Source organism: Elaeis guineensis, chromosome 9 (assembly GCF_000442705.2).
Source record: "Elaeis guineensis isolate ETL-2024a chromosome 9, EG11, whole genome shotgun sequence".
NCBI classification, from domain to species: Eukaryota; Viridiplantae; Streptophyta; class Magnoliopsida; order Arecales; family Arecaceae; genus Elaeis; species Elaeis guineensis.
In genome coordinates this window covers 71,489,451-71,513,082 of record NC_026001.2, presented here as the reverse complement: position 1 = coordinate 71,513,082, position 23,632 = coordinate 71,489,451, and the positions used below count along the sequence as shown (strand labels likewise).

Here is a 23,632-nt window from a genome sequence, read left to right as displayed (position 1 = left end):
TGCTTTTTTTTTATTGAAAGGGAGGGGGACCCACCCAGGGTAATTGAGCATGCTGATCGATACAAAATAGGGATGGGTTCAGGATTAAAAGTAGGTTTTGAAGCAACGTATGGAGTTGTCACTCCTAATCCATTGACTTTACCTATGTTATCCTGTTACTTATTTCCTTTATGGAGACTGGAGAGTCATGTCTACGTTATAGGTAAGTTGGGTTCAACCCAAACACTCGCAAGTGTTCAAAATATCTTCGTCAACCAACTGGCAATGAAGCCAACCTCATGTCGTTCTCATTAAACTTGTTTGTTGCAACTTGCAAGCATGAACATGCTAGTGCTTATGGGATGTCTCAGGAGACATTAAGATTGTTTCAAAGCATAGTTAAGAGATTTATGACTAGAAAATAGTCAAGGAATTGGGAAGTGATTAAGATGGTTCAGAGCACAATTATGAAATCATAGAAAGACGCCTTCCGTAACATGCGAAGATGACCCTCCAAGAAATGGCCATTCTATCCACTTGATAGCGACTGAAGTTCTGTTTGCTTGTGACAAAGGATCATGATCTTATCACATCATAACTGTTTATGAAAGATTAAATGAATTCTTCAAACTGCAGGAAAAGGAAAGTTGCGGTAATAAGCTTGCTGTCTAAGGAAATGAATATCCCAAAATCTCCTTCCAAGCATCAAATCTAAAGAACAAGAACAAATCTGTTAGATTTCTTCTACATTACCATATTCTGAACTAGGATAACCAGCTGATACGTGCAATAAGGTTTGCAATTGGTCTTAATGAATAATGGATAATCAATTTAGAAAATTATATTCAAAATTCATACAACAATACAAAGAACCGGCTCTTATAGATCTGTTCTGATCATACAAAACATGAATGTGACACGAGATAACCTGATCGAAATAACAACAGGTCCTCACAACCAGTGAGAGCCAGAAATTGTAGATATAACCAATTGACAGCAGATATTATCAATAATTGAGTGTACAACATTTTTTTTGTGATACAAACAGATGGCTGACATCCAGTTCTTTATTGCTTCAGATGTTGCACCGATCATAACCAGAAAACCATGAATTGGGATCTGTGCCCTTAGAAAATTCATTTTCCCCTCATGGCAAAAAGGTTCGAACTCCTGTACCCATGGTTGATCAGTGAGAGTCCTCCCACCATCATATTTGGCTGCAGCAGGATCATCAAATTCTGCAGTTCTTGGAGCTTCTTTTGGGAGACGTGACTCCGCAAGAAACTGATTTAATAATAAAATCTCTTTTTCATAAGTCTTCTTCAAATTATCTATCTCTTGATAGGCTTTCTCAGTCTCTTGTTCTGCCAACAACGTACGCTTCTGAAAAAAAAAAAAAAGGAAGATATGGCATGTTTATCTAGAAGAAATTCAATGCCAAATACTGATGCAATAACAATGAAATATAGCCAAAAAGCCTCCCATTCATTGGTCTGCCGAACATGTAATGCCTTAATATACTTGAACTTCATTAACTGTCAAAATAAACCCACAGCCAGAGACACTTTAATATATCAACTTTTGTTGTTTTTTTCAACGAGGGACTCAGTAAATAATGCCAAGAAAGTGCCTATAACAAGTTTAAATTCCATCATGTTGAAACCCAAAGGCTCTTTGCATATGATTGGGTGGTTAAGACAAAGTCCAACTTCATAATAATAATGACGTGACATAAAAGCCATCAGTTTGTGTATCCAACACTGAATTTTAAGGTTTGACAAATAAGACATTATGAGCAAAGCCCCAGCACATACGATGTCTGTCTTTAAATTTGTACCATTCAACAAAAAAAATACCAAACTCCCAATATTCAATATAGACTTTCCAATATCATTGACTAATTCATTTTTACAACCTAAAATAAGAACTTGAGTATGAACCAAACAATTGCTTAGAGAGAGAGAGAGAGAGAGTATGAAGCCAATCAGTATGAGAAGGTGGCTTCAAAACACTATCATGTTAAATGCTCTGCAGTCATTAAATCTTGTGGTTGTAAACAAATTACAAACAGGTAACCAAAATAACTTCTAAATTAGCAACAATAACATAATTTGAAATTGTTATATGCCATACTCTAGCATAACCAGGACAATCCAGCCTTCTCCCAACTATTTGGGATTGGCTGGTCCTCATTTGCCAAGCATTCCTTAAAATGTCAGGCCTAAAACTGAAAAAACAGTAATATAGTGCCTTATATAACTTTCAGAAGCAGAGAGAAGGGCCCTATAATTCAAGTTCTTTGTAATTACCACAACAAAAAAAGTTCTCAAAAATTATCAGCACAAATAAATATTATTAAGGAATCCTCCATCACATTGAAGATTATTTTTATGAAACAGGATACATTTCTTATTCAACCACTCAGGAATGAGTTCAAGAAAAAGAAAATGGGGAAATCAATTTCAGATAAGATGGGTAGCAGGTCAAGGTTATGCAATCAAAACTACATAGAACTGGTATTAATTTTGCTGACCAGAAATACATGGTAAATGAACTCCAAAACATATGGGTGGTTCCAGGTACATTAGATGTCATAAATCATGATCATCCATGGTGTGGATACTTAATTTAAAACACCCAATTGCTCTGGTAGGATTAAAGCCACAGTCCTAGTAAAAGGAGAGTAGTATGTCAGTGGAAAAAGAAAATCAACAGAAAGCATCTTTGAGCACAGTTTTGAACCAATGTATCCTCCCAGTTCTATTATGTGAATGATCTACCCTAAGGGCCAAAATTTTGGACTTTGTTGCATTTAGAGCATCCTCTTTCTGCCTTGTCTGCGTCATACATTTTATAGACATTCACATCTATCTGTCATTCAGTCTTGATCATGCGACCAACCCCTATGCTTAGGCAATTATTTGCCACTTTAAGTGATCTTCTTTTCTAATATTTCAATGTATGGCCAGCAAGCTGTCAAAGCACTTAGACAAAAGCAGTCCTACTTCATAATAAAACAATGTCTCTTACGTCATATAATCTTGTTTCCTCTAGTAGTTGGGATATTATTATTGGTGCCTTAAGTGCTTGTTGATGCATCAAATATGAAGTGGTGCTCAATTGATAATTTTGTGCCTCTACATTTATTTACTGGCTACTGATATAAGACTTGTCCGTGCTGGTAACTAGAGAGCTGCTTGAAGCTGGATAAATAGCAAGTGTAGTGGCAAATCTAGTTGTACTTGAATGGAACTAATAAATTCATTTGCTTAGTCCCAGTCCAGAGACGAAAGATCATACTGCTACTTAATTAAGGGTGTGTTCATGTGTTATCTCTTAAGCTTAAAGGCAAATTCACCAGTAGCCCCCAAAATGCTGTTGTTAACTGACTGGAAAGGCCTGGAAATGGCCATAGGAAGAACACATTTGGAAGTGGGGCTAAAGAGACAGGGATAATCAGTCTTCAGAGATGTTTGCTCTTCTTTGGGGGGAAATCTTTTAGAAAATGCATCCAGAGAATCCAGAGGAGATTCCTTTTGTAAGGGAACGTCGAATCCAAAGGCATCTATCTGACTTATGGGAGTAGGTATGTAAGCCTAAGTCAGAAGGGGTTCTGGGCTTCAGACGCTTGGAGCCAACTAACCTAGCATTTCTGGCGAAAGTTGGGTGGAGGTCCCTGCATGAAGAGAAGGCAGTTTGGTCTTAAATATGGAAAGCCAAGTCTCTTCTTTTCAAAGGGTGGCTTCCAGGAAGCGGCACAGAGGAGGGTAGGGTGTATATTCTTGTACGAAGACATGCCAATTCACAGCGCTACATGTCAGCTAATAGAGGTGCCAACTACATCAATGCATGGTACAATATGGCTAGTGGCAATATGGCCGTGTACTCTACTTTTTCCTTTAAATCAATGCTTAACCATCCCAAGAAGCCTTGACTCCATTTAGGATGGACTAATGCCAACATCACCATTCATATTTGATGCTAATGCATACATATGTATATAAAGTAATATGTGTAGTAGTATTCTAGTTATCTTCTTATTAATTAGGTGCAGGGGTAATATCGTCATTTCACCATTTGGGCCTTGGTCAAAGGCAGCTATTCTTATGTGGGCCTTTGGGGTATTTTTGTATTCAAAGTTATGTTCTTGGGGTGTTAGGAGGTTATATGGTCTTTTGGGGGGTTTCTTATATAATATGTGTTAGCTTCCTCAAAAATCTTAGGGTGGATATAAGTTTGAAGCTTCCGGCCTATTCCATCAACTTTTAGTCATTTTTCCTAAAGAGACATTCTGCAGAGAGCTACAGCTCCAAACCAGCTAGGATTTTGAAGCATTAAGAGGCCAGGGTTTTGAGTTGACCCTGCGATGCCTTTTGATCCCTCTATTGCTACAGTATGCACGAGGCTAGCAAAAGCCGCTAATTTTCTCTATTGTCCTAATTTGGGAAGTATTCAGATTTCGGGTATTTCTTCTAGTTTTGGGTAAATACCCGATGTTCTATTTTGATCTACTCCTAATACCAGTTGTTTGTGGAAGATTTGGCACGAGTTTGCTGTTTTGAAAATTTCAGCACTTATTTTCTAGTTTGTATACTCTATTTTTTGTTGTTGTTTGCATCAAATTAGTATCAGAGCAAGTTCTTTCCTTGTGGTTGTTCATTCTTGGTTTATTAAGTAGGATTGTTAGAATGATGACCGCAAGAGGTGGAAGAGGAAACCGTGACAATAGAGGCAGATATGTTACTGTTAAGATGTTTAAAGCGCTAAAGTGCTACAAGAGCAAGTTCCGCAACTTACTCATTTGGTTATTCAACTAATAATAATCGTAATCATGGGGATGGGAGTGACTAAGAATCTGATCATGTTAGGGAGGCTGAAAATGAACTAGATCATGTGTCAGAGGCAGAAAGCGATAGCTCTAGTGATGGATGCAGATCTGATTTGGGAAGATCTGTACATCATAATGAGAGGCCTTAACGATAGAAAACTTGCATTGTACATCCTCTACAAAATTCTAAAGAATATGGGATTCAAGTTCATATTGCAGAATTTGATGGAGACATGGAAGTAGAAGAACTTTTGGACTCAATGGACAGCATTGAAAGTTATTTTGATTGGAAAAAGTGCCTGAAGAAAGGAAAGTGAAACTTGTAAGAGCAAAGCTATAAGGGGATCCATTTCTACTTGGTGGAAACACTATCAAAATGATCAAGAATCAAGGGAAAAAGGGAAGATTAGAAGATGGACAAGATGAAAAAGAAGTTAAAAGCTCAATTCTTGTCTCGAGATTATGAACAGACTTTGTACCAAAAGGTGCAGAACTTAAGGCAACGTGAGAAGACTACGAAGGAGTACACCCAAGAGTTCCATAGACTATCATTGAGAAGTAATCTTGCTGAAACTGAGAGCCAAAGGGTCAGCAGATATGTGAATGGTCTCATATTGGCCATACAAGATCAAGTGAGCTTACAACGGCCTTCTAAAGTGAGTGATGCTTATCAACTTGCACTAAAAGTTGAGTCCCAACTCATCATGGATCCTTTAAAAAGGCTAGGAATGATCGCAGCAGTGGTGCATCAACTAGTAAGGCAAGTAATACTGCTCGAAGTGGCGGATAGCAGCTCCCACCCATCTTAATCAACAAGTGACTACCAACAATTGGAAGGAAATTCAAACACAACAAAACACTCAAGGGCTTATGAATAACAAGTGCTATAGGTGCTTTGAAGTTGGGCATAAGTCCAATGAGTGTCCAAAAAGGACTGGTGTTCATGTTAATCTGGCTGAAGATCATGACACATTTGAAGAAAAATTCGCTAATGTGGATGATGTGGATCAACAAGTTGAAGCTTGCGAGGCATCTGATGCTGAGGAAGAGAGAATTGAAGGTGATAAGGTTGGCTAAGTGCTTATCATCCGACATTCTATGCTTGCACGATCAGTTAACAACAAAGATGAGTGGCTTCACAAGAACATATTCCGAATGCATTGTACCATGGGAGGAAAGCTTTGCAATCTGATTATTAATAGTAGAAATAGTGAGAATTCGATTGCTCAAGAGATGGTGGATAAGTTTAAACTCAAGCTAGAGAGACACCCGCAACCATATCGCATTCTTTGGTTTAACAAAGGAAATAAGGAAATTGTCTCCTCAAGATGTTTTGTTAATTTTTTCTTGGATCTTTTAAAGAACGGTGTATTGTGATGTGGTGCCAATAGATGCTTGCCACATTCTACTTGGCCGCCTTGGCAATATGATCGAGGTACACTCCATGATAGCAGCAAGAACACTTATTCTTTTTTTGTGAAGAATGGTAATAAGAAGAAGCTTCTTGTGTTGAAACCTATGAGAGATGATAATATCACAAGGAAAGGGGTGTTCATCTTCTCTTCTAAATATGAATGAGCTTGTAGATGAAAGCAAAGAAAGTGGAGTTGTGTATGTTCTCATTGGGATGGAAGAAATGCAGCCACAAATGGTGCCTGAAAATGTGAAGGGGCTTTGGAGGAATTTGCTGATGTTATGCCCGAAGAATTACCCGATAGTTTACCTCCCATGACGGAGATATAACACCACATTGATTTGGTATGGGGCTACCCTACCAAACCTACCACACTATCGGATGAGTCCAAAAGAGCATAATGAACTTCAGAGGTAGGTTTTGGAGCTTCTTAGGAAGGGCTTTATTTAAGAAAACTTAAATCCATGCACTGTGCCAGCTTTGTTAACTCCTAAGAAGGACGGATCATGAATAATATGTGTGGATAGTAGAGCTGTTAAAAAGATAATAATCAAGTGTAGATTTCCAATCCCAAGATTCGATGATATGCTGGACATGTTATCGGGCTCTGGAATCTTTTCGAAGATTGACTTGAAGAGCGGTTATCATCAAATAAGAATAAGATCAGAGTGGAAGACAGCTTTCAAGACCAAAAAGGGCTTTACGAATGGCTAGTTATGCCCTTTGGGCTTTCAGATGCTCCCAACACTTTTATAAAATTCATGAATCAGGTGCTAAAATCTTTAATCGGGAAGTTTGTTATTGTCTACTTCGATGATATATTGGTATATAGCAAGGATAGCAAACATCATGTAGAAATCCTAAAGCTTCTAAGACAAAATTAGTTGTATGCAAATGCTAAAAAGTGCAGGTTTATGGTAGAAAATTTAGAGTTTTTGGGGTTTGGTGTTCCAATCAAGAGTGTAAAGGTGAATCCGGTGAAGATTCAAGTCATTACAAGTTGGTCTACTCCAAAGACATTGATAAAAATCAAAAGTTTCTATGGCTTGGCAACTTTTTATAGAAGATTTATTAAGAACTTCAGCACTATAATAGCTCCAATTACAACATGCCTCAAAGATGGAAAGTACACTTGGAATGAAAGGCCAAAGAGAGTTTTCAAGACATAAAGAGAATGATGACAAAAGCACCAATACTAGCCTTACCGAATTTTGATAAGCTCTTTGAAGTGGATTGTGATGCATCCATCTAAGGTTAAGATTGGAGGTGTTTTAAGCCAAGAGGGACATTTGGTGGCATACTTTAGTGAGAAACTCAATAGAGCTCGACAAAATTATTCAACTGATGACATTGAGTTTTACGCTATTGTCCAGGCATTGAAATTTTGGCATCATTATCTAATCTAAAGGGAGTTTATCTTGCATTCAAATCATGAAGCCTTGCAACACCTAAATTCTCAAAAGAAGCTAAATAGACAACATGCAAAATGGGTGGCATTTCTGCAAGAATACACATTTTTCCTACAACGTAAGACTGGTGTGCAAAACAAAGTTGCTGATGCTTTGAGTAGAAGGGTCTACTTGTTAAAGACTATGTATACTAGTATTGTTTGCTTAGAGGTGATTAAGAAGCAACACTCAGAGGATCCCTATTTTCAAGAAATACTTGAAAAACATACAGCAAAGAACAACATAGTGTGTGCAGAATATGTTGTTAATGATGGTACTTGTTCTAAGGTGTTAAGTTGTGCATACCAAGGGGTCCCTAAGGGAATTTCTAATTGCTGAACTACATGGAAGGGGTCTTGGAGGTCATTTTAGCAGAGAGAAGACATTGAATTTGATGGCTGATAAGTACTTTTGGCCAACTATGAGACACGATGTGTATCAACATGCTGATAGGTGTCATACATGTCAAGTTTCCAAGGGACGGTAGCAAAATACAGGCCTGTACATCCCATTACTGGTTCTTATAGATCCATGGGTTGAAGTTAGCATGGATTTTGTGTTGGAATTGCCAAGGACAGTAAAGGGAGTTGATTCCATTTTCATCATTGTGGATCGATTCTCCAAGATGGCTAATTTTCATGGGGTGAATCTTTTCTTTTGAGAAGTGGTCAAATTGCATGGGATGCCTATCACATCCGATCAGATTCCAAATTTCTTAATCATTTTTGAAAGACCTTATGGAAGCTGTTGGTGATCAACTTGCAATACAGCAGTACGTATCACCTCCAAACAAATGGTTAAATGGAAGTGGTTAATCGCAACTTAGAAAATTTGTTATAGTGCCTTATACAAGACAACATTAGGTAGTGGGACTTAATCCTACCACAGGCTGAATTTGCCTATAACAACATTATCAACAGGTCGACTGGGAAGAGTCCTTTTCAGTTGGTGTATGGGCAGAATTTGAATTAGGTTGTTGACCTTATGGATGTATCAAATCAGCCGTGAGTTAGTGATGATGCTATTGCTTATGCAGAAAATCTGAAAGAAGTTCAAGAAGAGGTTCAAAGGAAGTTGATAAAGTGAACAAACGATACAAAGAAGTTACTAATCGCCATCAAAGGTTCAAGGCATACAATGTTTGGGATTGGGCCATGGTTTTTCTTCAAAAGAAAAGGTTTCCACTATGCACTTATCACAAGCTAAAAAGCATGAAGATTGGCCCTGCAAAATCCTCCATGGATTTGGTGAAAATGCCTATGAAGTTGAGCTCCCTTATGGTCTAGATATTTCCCCCATCTTCAATGTTGCTGATTTTTATAGTTTTCATGGTGATTTGAGATCAGAAATGCATAGTACTAAAGGTGAAGCATCAACCCAGTGCCTAGAAACATGAAAAATACTATTGAAAGGGTAATCCAAGTACGAGAGATCAAGACTAGAGCTGGTACATACTTCCAATTCCTTGTCAAATGGGTAGGAAAGCCTGATCATGACAACTCATAGATAAGTGAAAAGGAGTTTATGAAGGTGGATGCTGATAAATGCAAGGCTGCCAAGATGGCAACTCGCATGGAGGCGAGTTCTTTCTAACGAGGGGAGGATAATGCAAATGTATACATATTATATAAAATAATATGTGTAGTAGTATTCCAATTATCTTCTTATTAATTAGGTGCAAGGGTAATATCGTCAGTTCACATTTTGGACTTTGGTCAAGGGCATCAATTCTTATATGTGCCTTTGGGATGTTTTTGTATTAAAAGTTATGTTCGTGGGATGTTAGGAGGTTATGTGGTCTTTTGGGGGGTTCTTATGAAATATGTGTCGACTTCCTCAAGAAGCCTTAGGGTAGATATAAGTTTGAAGCTTCCAACTTCATTAACTTTTAGTCATTTTTCCTGAAGAGAGATTCTAGAGAGAGCTACAACTCACCAGCTAAGGTCTTGAAGCATTAGGAGGCTAGGATTTTGAGGAGTCAACCCTGCGGTGCCTTCCGATCTCTCTATCACTGCGGTACGCACGAGAGACTAACAAAAGCCAATGATTTTCTCTGTTGTCCCAATTTGATAAGTGTTTAGATTTCAAGTATTTCTCCTAGTTTTGGGTGAATACTTGATGTCCTATTTTGATCTACTCCAAGTACCAGTTGTTTGTGAAAGATTTGGCATTAGTTTGCTTTTCTGAAAATTTTCAGCACTTATTTTCTAGTTTATCTACTCTATTTTCTATTGTTGTTTGCATCAATATTTGATCGAATTAAAGGTCAAAGAGGTCCAATTGTTCTTTACACCACTAAAAGTAGTTTATCTTGTTTTACATTTAAAACTTGCAATGAAACCAGAGAAACTGCAGCATGACAGGTGAGGCTCCTCTAGAAGACATCTCAATGCAAGAAGGCTACTTTAAGAGGGCCTCTAGATGATTCAAAGAAGGGTGAGAACCACCAATGATTGATCACCAGTCAAGTGGTGTTCAATTGAATACATTCTATTCATACAAAGACTATACTTATTTGTGTATGGTTCATAATTTTGCTTAGCTAATGATCGAATTAGATCACGCATTTGGCAGTTGTATATGAATCACATATGTGAAAGTTACATACTCCTAGTGGCTAGTACATGATTGGTGGATAAGCACAGCCATACCCTAACTATAGCAACACCTTCATACCAGCCACACTTCCATGCTACATGTCCCTTGTGATACTCCAAATCTATCATGACTACCACATATGCTACCATCAAGCACCATGGAACTGGCTAGCGGAATCTTTTAACCATGAACACCATACAAAAGCACCAAAACCTGTGCATCAAGGGTGCAATTGGTTCAGACCGACCAAAATAGCTTGAAGACTTGGCTCAAAAGATATAAGGCCTGTGCTTTAGTAGGTCCACATCTGGGGTCAACTCAAGCTTGTGGTTTTATTATCTGAATTGTAACTAAAATTATCCTCCAACCATCTTCTACTTGAGCTTATGACTAAGACTGACTCTAAGCCCAAACTGACCCAGCTCAACAATGACTCTAGGCCTAGACTGAATCAACTTGTTACCCCTAACACTACATAAGAAAAGGTGGATATTGCTTAGTCTTTAAAGTGATAATGTCCTGATCTCCATGCACCTTTTGGCTTATGCAACATATGCAACTAGCAAGAAGCTTTGTGGTCTGTAAACTCTCTCTCTCTCTATAAACACACATAAACACAAGCAGACAGACATGCAAAATTGAAGCAAATTTCACGCCTTTTCCTATCTGTTTCATGCACATATGTCCATGCACATGTATCTGATCACATTCACATATTCATATATTGAATGCTTTAGACTACCAAAAACTTACCTAGCTGATGGGTTTTAGGGTATGGCTAGTTTTCCTATGTATTGTTATTCCTACTCATCTCAGTCACATCTACAGTATCATGTTTCCATCCCAAACAAGATGCACACTGCACACACACAAGCATGCACAACTCTATGCATGTGCATTTGTATAATTGCATTGGAGCAACCAAATTGATTGCAGCAAATATTTGTGCAACTGCAAGTAAATTTACCTGAGCAAGTGCAGCAGTTTCCTCTGCTTCCTTTAGCCGCACTAGCACTTCTCCAGCAGCCTGCACAGCTTCAGCAGTATCCCTAAGTTGAGCCTGAAGGCATTTATTTTCATCCCTCCAATAGCGCCTCTCTTTTTCTCTCTCTGCTCTTACAACCGAAATTTCAGCTGCAAGGGCATCAATGAATTTGGACTCAATTCCCTTAACCCCAGCATTTGCTGCTGCTCTCTTTACATCTTCAATCCCATCACTGATCTTCCGGTGCCTCCCAAGTAAAGCAATATGCTTCTCCTGAAGTTCTGCATACTGTTCCAGAATATGGGCATGACCTTGCATTGCTGTATGCAATGCCTCTTTCAGCTCTTCTGAGCATTTCTTCTCAGAATCAAGTTCCCACTTCCACTTTTCAGCGAGAGAGCGACTTGCTTCAAGTTCGCGTCTAAGCTCTTCAGAAATAGAAATCCACTTACTTTCAGCTTCATCACAGTGACACCTCTGCTGTTTAAGTTTCTCATCAGCACTTTCTTCAGCCAACTCTGATATTGGGCTAAGAGGTGTTGAATTGGGTTCAACTGAATGAGCCAACTGAAGCAGTGGATTTGGTTTCTGAGTTGACATCAAAGAACTCATGTAATATTGCAGTTGGCCCCTTAGATCTTGAATCTCTTCCATCAACACATCCCTCTCACCCATATCACAGAAGTTTCTGCACCGATCTAACTCCTCCTGAACTCTATTAAGCTCAATATTTTCCCGCAAAACTTCAGGATGATTCTCATATTTCTCTTTAAGAAGCTGTGTTTGCCATAATAATCGTAGATATAAGTACAGTTAATATTGATGGAGACATTTTCATAAAGAACCTTGAATCTGACAACTACATAAACCAAAAAATTCATGAAACTGGCAGAAGAACCTGAAATACCTTGTGCTCATTCATAAGTGAAACAAACTCTTCCTCCATGAAATCTTCTGTTGGCAAAATACCATCCATAAGACTCTCAAGGCGAGAAATTTTATCTTCACGTGTCTGTGCAATTATGGCACTGCATTCACGTTCATGCTTATATTGTTGGACCTGCAAAAGTCATGACGATGAGGAGAGTACGGCACATATTGAAAAGTTCAGTAACTGAAAGATGGAAAAGGATCCCAACCAAACGATTTAGCTGTGCAATTTCAGCAGCTTGCTTTGCACACTGATCTTCAACTGCCATTTCTCGCCTGATGGCACCAGCCAATACCTTCTCCACTGCCTACAGGTCACAATAAATTTTCCCCTCTTTAGTACAATGTGTTAACCTAGGTCCAACAAGTCTAACAAATGTTTACAAGAAAATATGAAATACCAATATAATAAAGATAACGTTTAAGCATATGCTTTTAAACCTACTTTGGGAACTTGTATCTTTTGTTTGTCTGAAGACATTGATCTGTCAATAGGTACTAATTGCAAATCTGTTCCATTGCTATATTCATCCGTAGAAGCTCTATCTTTACAATGATTACAGATAAATGTAGATAAAATTTCTGATATTTCTGATTCTTGAACAAGTGTTTGTACACCAGCATCAACCTTGCTTGCTGGCCTCATTGGTTTGACATCAACAGGTCTAATAGGAAACATGAACGATGACCTCCTTATAGCCGAACTACGCTGGTGGTTACCAATAATTTGAAGACCATGATGAAGACTGGCTGCCAAATGTTCAGTTGGTGCCAGGAGTTTCTTACAGGTTTGCATGATAGAAGCATTCACGGAATTGTGATTTGAAGTGTCTGCAAAGGATAACTTTAGATCCCCTGAATGAGTTTCCACATTTTCTAGCATATTTTTCTGAGATGCTGACTTCGACGATGATGTCCTAAGACTCTTCCTGCTGCAATTTTCGACCATCGGTGAGGTGCTTAATGTAGGTGACTGAAGAAGGGGGGATGTCTGGCATGGCACAATACTAAGGCTGGATGGTGATATGATGGATTTTGGAGAACTGGAAGAAATTTGTGGTGGATCTGAAACCGAAATATGTGCCTTTTGTTTGTCCTCTAATTCACAACCTTCCACTGCATCGACTTGATCAGTGCCACTGCCAGACCCAGATATATAACCTGACTGTTCATCTCCAAGAACCATTTTATTATCAGACTTACAGGACCTTACCTCCTCCTTTGAAATCTCTAATGCTGCAGGTACTTTGTCTTCAGAAGATGGCTGTACGCCTGCTTCGAAATGGGGCTTCTCGACATCATTCTCATCAATTTCCATCTCTTCATCACTGTCATCTTTGATAACGGGTAATGCTGCTGTAGGACAGTTAAGGCTCTTTCTCAAAAGATTCAAGCTCCGCAATGCATTCCATCCTGTTGAATAACTTCCATTGTTCTCTGATTGGGTTCCATGGGTCTTCATTCGTAGAAGTTCATCCTATTGAAAATGTATTCATACAATTAATTCAACTGCAGGTAAACCTCATTAAATGATAACCTTTAATAAATGATGAACATATGATAGCATTCTACCTTCAGTTGGCGTATCTGTTCACGCAAGACATTAACATCATCCTGTGTTATTTCATTTACTACTGCCTTGTTTTTTATGGCTTTTGCACGCTGTGCAAATCTCAAGGTACTTAATGTTTCATTCTTACAGCTGCAATTATCAATAAATTCCTTACAAAATAGAAAAGAGGAGCGGAAATTGGGGGAACATAGCTCCAGAGTCTCTGAAACTTTACCTCTGTGATGGGGAAATGGCACATAATATTGCTAGTTTAGCATTACCACCAAGAGATTCCTGCAGTAAAAATGTCAGCCTGGAATCACGATACGGAATATGTCTCTGTTTTCCAGACTGTGAAACTTCTGCAAGAATTTTAATCAAGTTCCTGCAACTCCCACACAAGAAAAATCACCAAACCAGGGTTAATTTGATATATGGAGAAGAACTGAAGCTCCCATAATGATTGCATTTATTAGAGGAAACAGAATTAAGACATTATATATGAAATGTCATATAGAATTGTGCATTTTCTCTAGAAAAGTGTAGATGAACGAATTCATTCTTTGGTGAAGAAATGTTAGCTATTCCGGTTCAGGTACATAAAACATTCTTTGAACATATGACTGGGGAATGCTGACCAATATGCTTTCCACATACCAACATGGTTAGTTTTATATGACCAAAAATTCATTCTTACATGCAATATAATGAAAAAAGACCACTATAGTGAATGTCAAGTTAATTGAAGTTTCCATGAAACAAATCCACTAGTGAAGGAGGTAGATGACGATAGACTACAAACTAAAGGAGCATCCTTCTAGCTGTGAACTCTACAAAATATAATTTTCTAACTGTAATGGTCAGGACGTATTAATTACCTTACTTGGGCAAGAAACAACAGGCATTTAAAAGGTTCAACTAGCATACTAGTAAATAGAAACACTTCAAAGGAATTGGCACATGATTAGCCCTCCAAGTTTATTATAGCAAAAACAATAAATTCTAATTGAATGTACTTCCTAGCTAATATAAAAAAGGTTCACAATTCACACATTAAGAAAGATAATCATCAAGAAAACGCATCAGCATGAAGATGTTACCACCTTATAAATATACCAACACAACCAATTTCATTAGCAATATATATATTTTGACTTAGCTGTGCCATTGTTCAAGGTTTCGCAATAAACTCCCTCAACATATGTTTTAGGAGATAATCACCCTAGCTCCTTTAAGTGGCAACCAACACAGAACTTTTACTACATTCTCAAACTCAAAGTCTCTTATTGTCTTCTAATGATTCTAGAGTTTGCAGATGTATAACAGGATCTAACAATTACTGTGCAATATATGATGCAACTAGATTCCTCAAGTACTCATGTTCTTTCATTTTCCATGATTGGTCTTCTAAGCCTCAACATTTCCAGCAACTCAATGCAATGCCATAGTGAACCACTCTCAAAAGGAAACTTTCCATATCAATTTTAGCAGATGGATCATGACTTTGTTGCCATGTGCACTCATTATGGTGATATAACATGTGGGATCATCTAATTGCTTCAAAGGAAAGACCACTTCTTCCACATCACTGAACGTAATTCTAAATATGCATGCCTACTCCAACTCCTCATCACCATTCAATTTGGAAAGGCTCCAGATTGATTGAAGAACCCACTCTTACAACATGGCATGAGCAGAATACACCCATGATGTGCTGATATATCTATTCATCACTTGCACTTGTCTTGCCAACAAAGCATTTTCATTCAAGGCATCAAATATAATTCCCTTATGTATTATTTCAAATTTAGTGACAGATTCTACATATTTATAAAGTTCAATTAGTTTTTTACCTATATGTCCACTTAAAGGGTTTGGTCTTGCATCCATTCTCAGTCTGCAACCACTTTCAAAACCAACAGGTTAACAAGTTAGGATGCCCCCAATGGCCTTATGTTGTTGTTGTTGCACCCAAGGTGATATTTGTGAAGAGTCATCTACTCATAATGTTTATTGTCACTCAATTTGCTAAATGACTCCAAGCATAATGTTTACTATTCACACACCTATTGTCTCTCATATTTCTAAGAAATTGTGGAGTTACATCAACATCTACACTAAAACCTCTTTCATAGCTGTATCACTCGTACAATGCCAGAATTTAAGTGATGGATCACAGCATACCTTGCCATGTGGTCTCTATCATGATTAAAATTTATATGCACACTACATGTAGGTGTGTCATAAACTGGCCTGTTTTAGAAAATATCAATCTATTCCCCCTGTATGGCAGAATAGCAATAAATACATTCAATATAGACAGCATGGTTCAGTACCCCATCAAACTAATTTTTGCTATGAATCCCATCAAACTAATTAAGATTACCAGAATTACACTAATAAAAATGCACTTCCCACATTCATAACTTCTAAGTTTTTAAAAAAAGCTCTTTCTCTTTGTTTCTTTTGAGGGGAAAGGGAGAGATAGCCCACCCGCCTTTTCATTAAAAGAATGGAAAAACTATACAATACAATAAAAGGAAAGAAGAGAAGATAAAGAATGAGGAGAGAGGGCAAGAGATAAGAAACTAGTTTCACATAGTTTGGTGGTAAATTCTTTAAATATCATTACACAAATAACCAGATTGTGTTCATCAACCACAATATGAATTTTTAATTTGATTTAGGATACTAAATGAAATCAAATTCTTCCTTGATGTTTAAACTGTGTCCAAAAATCAGACAAGGTAGCCTAATAGTCAAATAAAAAAGTATTTTCTAGTTTGTCATGCCATCCATTAGGCATGTCTGTTGACAGTGCTGCACATTTCATGCTAATGCATCCCAAGTATTAAAACAGTGTGGGACACCACACACCATGAAAGATCTTGATGGATGGAAATCAATATATGACATGCTTATACTTTTTGAAGCACATGTGTTGCCTATATTATACCATTATCTTTACAAATAAAGCACTCAAGGGCTGTCATCACATGACAGTAATTGATTCTCCCCAGAAGTTCCGAACCCAAATCTCTTCATCCTCTGAGTTCAGATTGTGATAGCATCTCCTTACAAATCAAAGTTAAGATTCACCATGCCCTCTTCATATTGACAAATTCATGTGGAAAATTATTCATACGTGTTATGTATTATATTGACTTGAGATTAAACATTTTGTTTCATTTTTGGTTTTGCTAAGCCAAACGAACCAAGTCTCAACATTTTAAGCCAAAAAATTAAAACTCTAAAAAGGATTTTTATGAACTTAAAACAAATTAACAAATTAATATTAGAAAAATAATATGTGCTATTTCATTTGGTTAAACTTGGCTTATGGAAAAAAACAAAATTTTAAAACAGCATATACAATGAAAAGTGTATATCCACACATTCATAGATATCGGGCTATCCCATATTATTTATTCGTTGCTTTATAACAATGTTCCAACTCTTGTCCATAGTTCTGTGTATGACTAAACAGATGGAATGTGCTATTATGATTCATTTGATTTCATAGAAATATATGAACGTACTAGATTTATCATTTATTCAAGTAGAGTATACATGTAATCAATAGAATTAAGTTGAAGAAAAATGAAATCATACCCAAGCTGTGAAAGGGAACGATTAATATTTCCTGCTTCTTTTAAACGTTCTCCTGCCGCACCAGTTTGTTTCTGTCTTTCTGATCCTGCCAAATCAACAAGGTTGATTCTGCTGGTCCTTAAGCTGCTTAGCCCATCAGCCACATTCTATTAGATGTTAAAATAAGAAAACACATTTTTAATATTTAGTCAGATGACATGAAGCAATGCAATCTATGGTTGAGTATATCATATGACTTGTGCTATTAAAAAGCTGCAAAAAAGTGCTTAGATTAACAGGGTTGGTTCTGCAAAAGTTTAGACTACTTCCGTCAGCCATGCACAATGAGATATTAAAAGACAAAAGAAACATGTAAAAGGCTAGAGATTTTACGAATTATATTTAAGGACATGAAAGTTTATAATCCTTAATAGAGTGTAACAAACTGTGTTTGCATGCATATGTATATGACAACAGAATTCCACAAAAATTACTAAGTCTGTAACCTATCTAATTCAAGTCTATCCAAAAGATATAAAAAAATTCAATTAATATTAACTAAAAGCATGCAAGTCTTTCTTTTCTCTTTGTTAAAAAGAGTGCCTTCTTAAGTTTCATTCCAGGGTCAGAATAAAATAGAATAGTTAGTAGTAAGTTCATAACAACATATCATAGCCGACATTTCAAATGCTTTTCTAACCACAAAGCACAAAAAGGCATTACCTTGGATCGAGATTCCACAATACAAGTAAACACACAATGTGAACGAGAACTTTCTGCATTTATACTAGTAGCACCAATCCTCCTGTTTGTCAGTCCCTGTATTTCATAGGGGCACTGTCAATGAATCATGAACTTCTTTAAAAAAAATGCTCAACAGAAAGTTATTCTCAAAAAGGAAACAATGTGAGGCCAATCGTCTAGAACTTAGGAACTACCATAAGTAATTTAAAGTATAGTTGGAAATTACACATTACAAAAAATAATATATTTCAACAGCACAAATACTCTAATCCAAAATCTAAATCATTTCAAAAGAAATACTTAATGTAGATTGCTCCAGATTTTAGTCAATATTAAGAGTGTTTGAACTTTGAAGAATATGGACATGTTTAACGACAGGTATATTCATAAAACATTTTCAAATACTCTCACCCCTTTTACAAACGTAATATGACAAGTGCCAGTCCCAAACTCTAAGGAAATGAAAAGCTTTTACACATGCTGAGAACAGCATTTGTGCAAAAGCCCCTAAGATAACTTCCCATGTGACTATGTACACATGTTTCCATAAAAGCACTTCAGTTAAAACTTTAGAAACTCAAACAAGCAGTTGTATAAGTTCTGAACCTGTTTCCAAAAACTGAGAAATGTGAACTGATTTGGAAAAGTTATTAGAATAAAAAAAAATAAATGAGTACCATGAAAATGTGCATGTTCTTATAACAAGGACTTCATACGAACACACAGTTTATAATAATTTAAAATCAACTTCTTTGACTCACGAGATAGCTCTAAAAAAAATTAAGATTTCCAACTTTTTCTCTTCTACCGGGTCATCCAATTTCAGAGAGGGGGCTCCACCTCCAATTTACTAAACCATTTCCTAATGATGTGGTTTCTTACCTCAATGGGACAAAAATATCTCATTCACATTTTTTTCTTACTGCATAATTCCCCTACCCCCTTGAATAGCACAAAGTGTCACTCTCTTTCTGCACCTCACTGTGGAGTGTGGACTATCTAATTAAATGATGTTATCCTAATTGAGTTTCAGGCACTGAGCTCAGGCTCCACCTCTGATTTACCAAGCCATTTCCACCCAATCACATGGTTTTCACCTCCAACGGGACAAAAAATATCTCATTCACATTCTTTCTTACTGCAAAATTCCCTCCCCCTAAAAAGCACTTGTCACTCCCTTTCTTATGAAATGATGTTATCCTAATTGTCGAGAGTTTTAGGCACTGACACAAGCAAGGCTCATACGCATCCCCCAACTGAAAATATGGAAATAAAAGGAAAGTACTGAACTAGAGGATGAAATCAACTTGAGAAATGTGGTAATGGAGAATGAAGATGAAGGAATATAAAGAGATAAAGACATTACAAGGCAGGAATAGAATGACTTATGGTGTCTTTGTAACACATTTTTATGAAATGGTCAATCTAATAGCAAGATACAATGACTTAATTCAACCTACATTTTAGAAGCATCTAAGCACATCTATATTTCATGTAGATGTGTTTTAAGATGGTTAGATCACTAGTCATGATTAGTAGTATGGATTTATTCACATGGACTGCTATACCAATGCCATTCATTTGGTTTCTAATTGTTTTAATATTATAATCTTGATTGATCATATAAAATTCCTATTTTATCAGCCATAGTATAATTTGAATCAATATATAGAATAGAGTTATCATACAGGAACCAAAAGACATGTATCTGCAAACCTAAAATTTCCATATGTGCATGATGGCAACATGCAGAATAGACATATGCATGTATGTACATAGACATAGATACATATTTATGTATACATAAATACATATTACATACACACACATACATACACACATACATGCATATATGCTTATAGAGTTCACTGTAGTACGTGTTCACTATGAATAACTTTAATCCCTTAACTTCTGCAGTTGAACGTTTATGCAGCACCAAAAGCGAGGGCCATAAATACTTTCACTCAGTGATTATCTAATAATTTCGCAACCAACAAGGGAATGAATGAAAACAGTATTAAAATTATGGGGAGAATACCAGAAAACATAGCAACAATGTTTTGTTGCACCAACACAACAAAATCTTACATATATAGATATATGACAGTGCTCTATGTATTACTTTGGAAAACAAGAGATTTCCAATGCACTAGAGGTGGCAATTTCTAACCTAACTTGTTTACCCTACATGACCCATCTAACCTAGCCAATTGGGTTCACAAGTTAGGTACAGTTCAGCCAATCCCAACACACCAGCAGTTCAGGTCAGGGCCTCTCGACCTATTGGGCCAAGACATGTATATAACAATTAACATTCAAATATATTGTTATATTAATTTTAAGTTGTTAAGCGAATGAGTTGTTGGATAAACGATCCAATGAACCAACATAATAGCATTAATCCAAGGTAGGAGTGGTATTGAAGATAACCAAAAAATAATAGCATTAACCCAACTAAGGTAGTTGACCTGGGACTTGGGAGCATGGGCTCAAGGTCCCCAACCCTACCCACCTCTCCTCATTCTTCTCCATCTCATCCTATCTCCTTGTCCCCTACCTCCACGACAATAAGCAACTATGTCTCTCACATATCCACCTCATCTCCTCCCATCTCCACAACCACATGCCCCATGTCCCTCCCTGGGAAACCTTCAAATGCATGAGGTCTTTCATCGGCAATAACACCACCTTGCTAGTGTGGAGGTGTGGGTGGAGATGTGGCGGATCCAAGAGCAGGTCCACCCAGCAGACGACGACCTCAACAATGTCAAGTGCAGCACCATCCACATGGACATCACCAGCGACCATGGCTGGGACCCCCGCCCATCCACCAAGATGTTTGATGCCATGCACATGGAATGGCAGATCTTCAAGGATCTCATCACCAAGACCATGCATGACCTCACACTAAGCTCTCCTCAGTGCAAAAATTCTGATGTAATAGATTGCAGGTCAACAAGCCGGCTACAGATCAGCGAGTTGGCTAAAGGTTGGGTCGGGTTCTGTTCAGGTCCATAAACCTTGATATATGACTTTAATGTGACCTGCCCCCACTCGATCCAAACTCATTAATTGCCACCCCAAATGCACATCACTGTTGCAATTACGAACATAGTCTACAGATAGATAAACTCTAGGGCATCGTCAATGTAATAGACTTGAGATCAATTAAGTGAAGATGTGTTTCCAAAGTACTATGTAAAACTTGGATAGCAATGAGACTTCATGATCAATAAATGTCAGTGCAGCACATGGTAAAGAGATCATGATTTAGGTAACAAAGAAGGTAATATGAACTAAACAGCCACGAAAGAAGAGCAATAATAAAGAAGAACATGAAGGTAACAAAGACCCTATTCGGATGGTGGTAGCTGCTGGCCATGGATCAGCAGGAGCTCCACTCTAGAGATGTAAAAGAATGGAGGAAGACTTGTTGCAGGCTGATACTTAAAACAGAAAACAAAAGGAAAATAAAAAAATATATAGATATAGAATCCAAATACTCAACCCCAAATTTACAGGGCATTACATGTTCTCTGCACACAAATATATGAAATGTATTATGAAAAATATGCAAACAAATCCTGTTTTAAAACCAACTACCATGTCAGCTTCATGCAAATTGTTGAGAAAAATTCTTTAAGTTCCTTGAATGTAATAAATGGAAAAAGAAGAACTACATCATATAACTTCAAAGAGTCTTGATAGACATCCCAATAAATGCACCTTTGTCAGTAGTTGGATTACATCATTCATGGTACACACATACTCCTCTGTCAAGCAGTCGACATATACACCGGTTCTTACATCTTCTCTAATCTGACAAACATCAGTCAAATCATCAAAAACAGAAGAGTATGCGACAGCTAAGGGAGGAGAAAACAGATGAACACTGAAGTTATTTTTTTTTTCACCTGAAGATTCCTCTGAGTAGGCTCCAACAGGTCGGTGATTTGCTCATTGTAAATCTGTAAATATATCGATCAAATAAATTACATATTAGATAGCAACCTAGCAAGAAATGCTTATATTCCAAAGTATTATAACCACACTTGCCTCCAAAAAAGAACAGCGGCATTGATAATTCAGCTGCTTGTCAGAGTGCTTGGCTTGCTCCTAGAACCAATTATGAATGTGTAAGTACAGACAAGTTATGTACCCTACTTAGCAAAGCATTCAAGTGTTACCCACTTCATCTATCCGGGAAAAGAGCCGCTCAAAGACTCGGGGAGTCAATCCTCGCTCATTGCTTGCTGAAGCATCTTCTGACAAAGCACTCGGAGGCCCCCACATCGTGTATGTTTTGCCACTGCCAGTCTTTTTCCAACATATCAAGTTCAGATGACTAATTAATATTCTTGGCATTAAATTCCACCAAAATACAAAGAAATTGCAAAAAAATGAAGTCAAGGAAGCTGTGAGTACCTGTCCATATGCAAATATGGAACTGTTGAACCCAGCCAAGCAGTTCTCAACCAATGGAAGTCCCACAAGATGGAAAATATCTTCCTAAAACATAAATCAAGAAGCAAATGAGGGTGTATCTTATATAGATATATTGGTACTTAAAACTTACAAAAAGATGTAAACTTTACTGTTCAGAATCGATAATGAATCAAAAGAAAGGCTCACCTGTGTGGATCTGGAGTCAGCAACCGAATCAAAGGTGAAGGCATGATCAAGGATAGAAATAGAGTTTGAGGAAATCTTCTGTGCAATTAGATTCCCTTCTTCTTCCTTGTTCAGAGGCCGCATTCGCACTATCACCTGATAACCAATAAAATTATCAACGGAGAAGAAAGCAGAAAAGGGGAACCATCAAGAAAAACTTCCCACTTTTCCAACCTAGGGTTCAAGAAACCTATAAAGAAGCGGCATACCTGAACACCAGAATCCGAGGCCATGGAGGCCGGAACCCCATTCTCGGGTAGGGTTTCCAAGCTTAGCTTCCGCTTGAGGGGGTTGCCGCCGTGGTTCGAGGACAGCGACGGCCGCGGGGGGAGCGGGCTCCGGTTCTTCGCGACAAGGGGCTTTCCGGCGACGGAAGGGGACCTGAAGGGGGACGATTCCGGCGGGATAGGACCGGGGTCGACGTTCTCCTTGGGGATTCGCGGCGCCCGGTGCTTATGAGGAGTGAGGGTTTCGGAGGGTGGAACCCTTGCGTTCCTCTGGTGCGAGAAGGCCTTCATCTAGAGATCGAGAGGCGGAGATCGGAACCCTAGGAAAGGGGAGAGAAGGATGGGGAGGGGAGGGAGGGGGAGGGGGAGAGAGAGAGAGAGACGTTGGGATGGGAAACGGAGGAAGGGGGAGAGATTTGAAATGGGGGAGGGTAGAAAGGTCATTTTATAGCAATTATTTTGGAATTTATTGATGGGGATTTGAATTTTGAGTTAGATTACCCGCGGAGGAGTGTGACATGATGATGGTGTGGGCATGAGGATGCATCAGGGCCGTCCGTCCAGTAACTCGTAAGATCTGGATTTAGCGATGGGAATGGACCACGTGTTGACCCCACTTCGTCATTTCTTCTGGCTGTAGATCCAATGAAACAAGTTATGCAGCA

The 23,632-nt window shown here is 37.9% G+C and overlaps 1 protein-coding gene across 1 annotated transcript; it reads right to left on the bottom strand.

Moving 5' to 3' along the window:
- Nucleotides 1–834: 834 nt before the first annotated feature.
- LOC105033951 (kinesin-like protein KIN-12B) lies at nt 835–23,328 on the bottom strand. The gene is given in 17 exon segments (XM_010908937.4): nt 835–1,125; nt 1,128–1,362; nt 11,235–12,029; nt 12,160–12,312; nt 12,392–12,490; nt 12,628–13,659; nt 13,755–13,884; nt 13,970–14,119; nt 17,347–17,492; nt 18,049–18,144; nt 21,796–21,888; nt 21,984–22,037; nt 22,126–22,185; nt 22,261–22,386; nt 22,495–22,578; nt 22,702–22,836; nt 22,950–23,328. Coding segments are annotated over 17 exon segments (3,768 nt in total). The 5' UTR covers nt 23,259–23,328; the 3' UTR covers nt 835–1,054.
- Between the last annotated feature and the right edge of the window lie 304 nt (nt 23,329–23,632).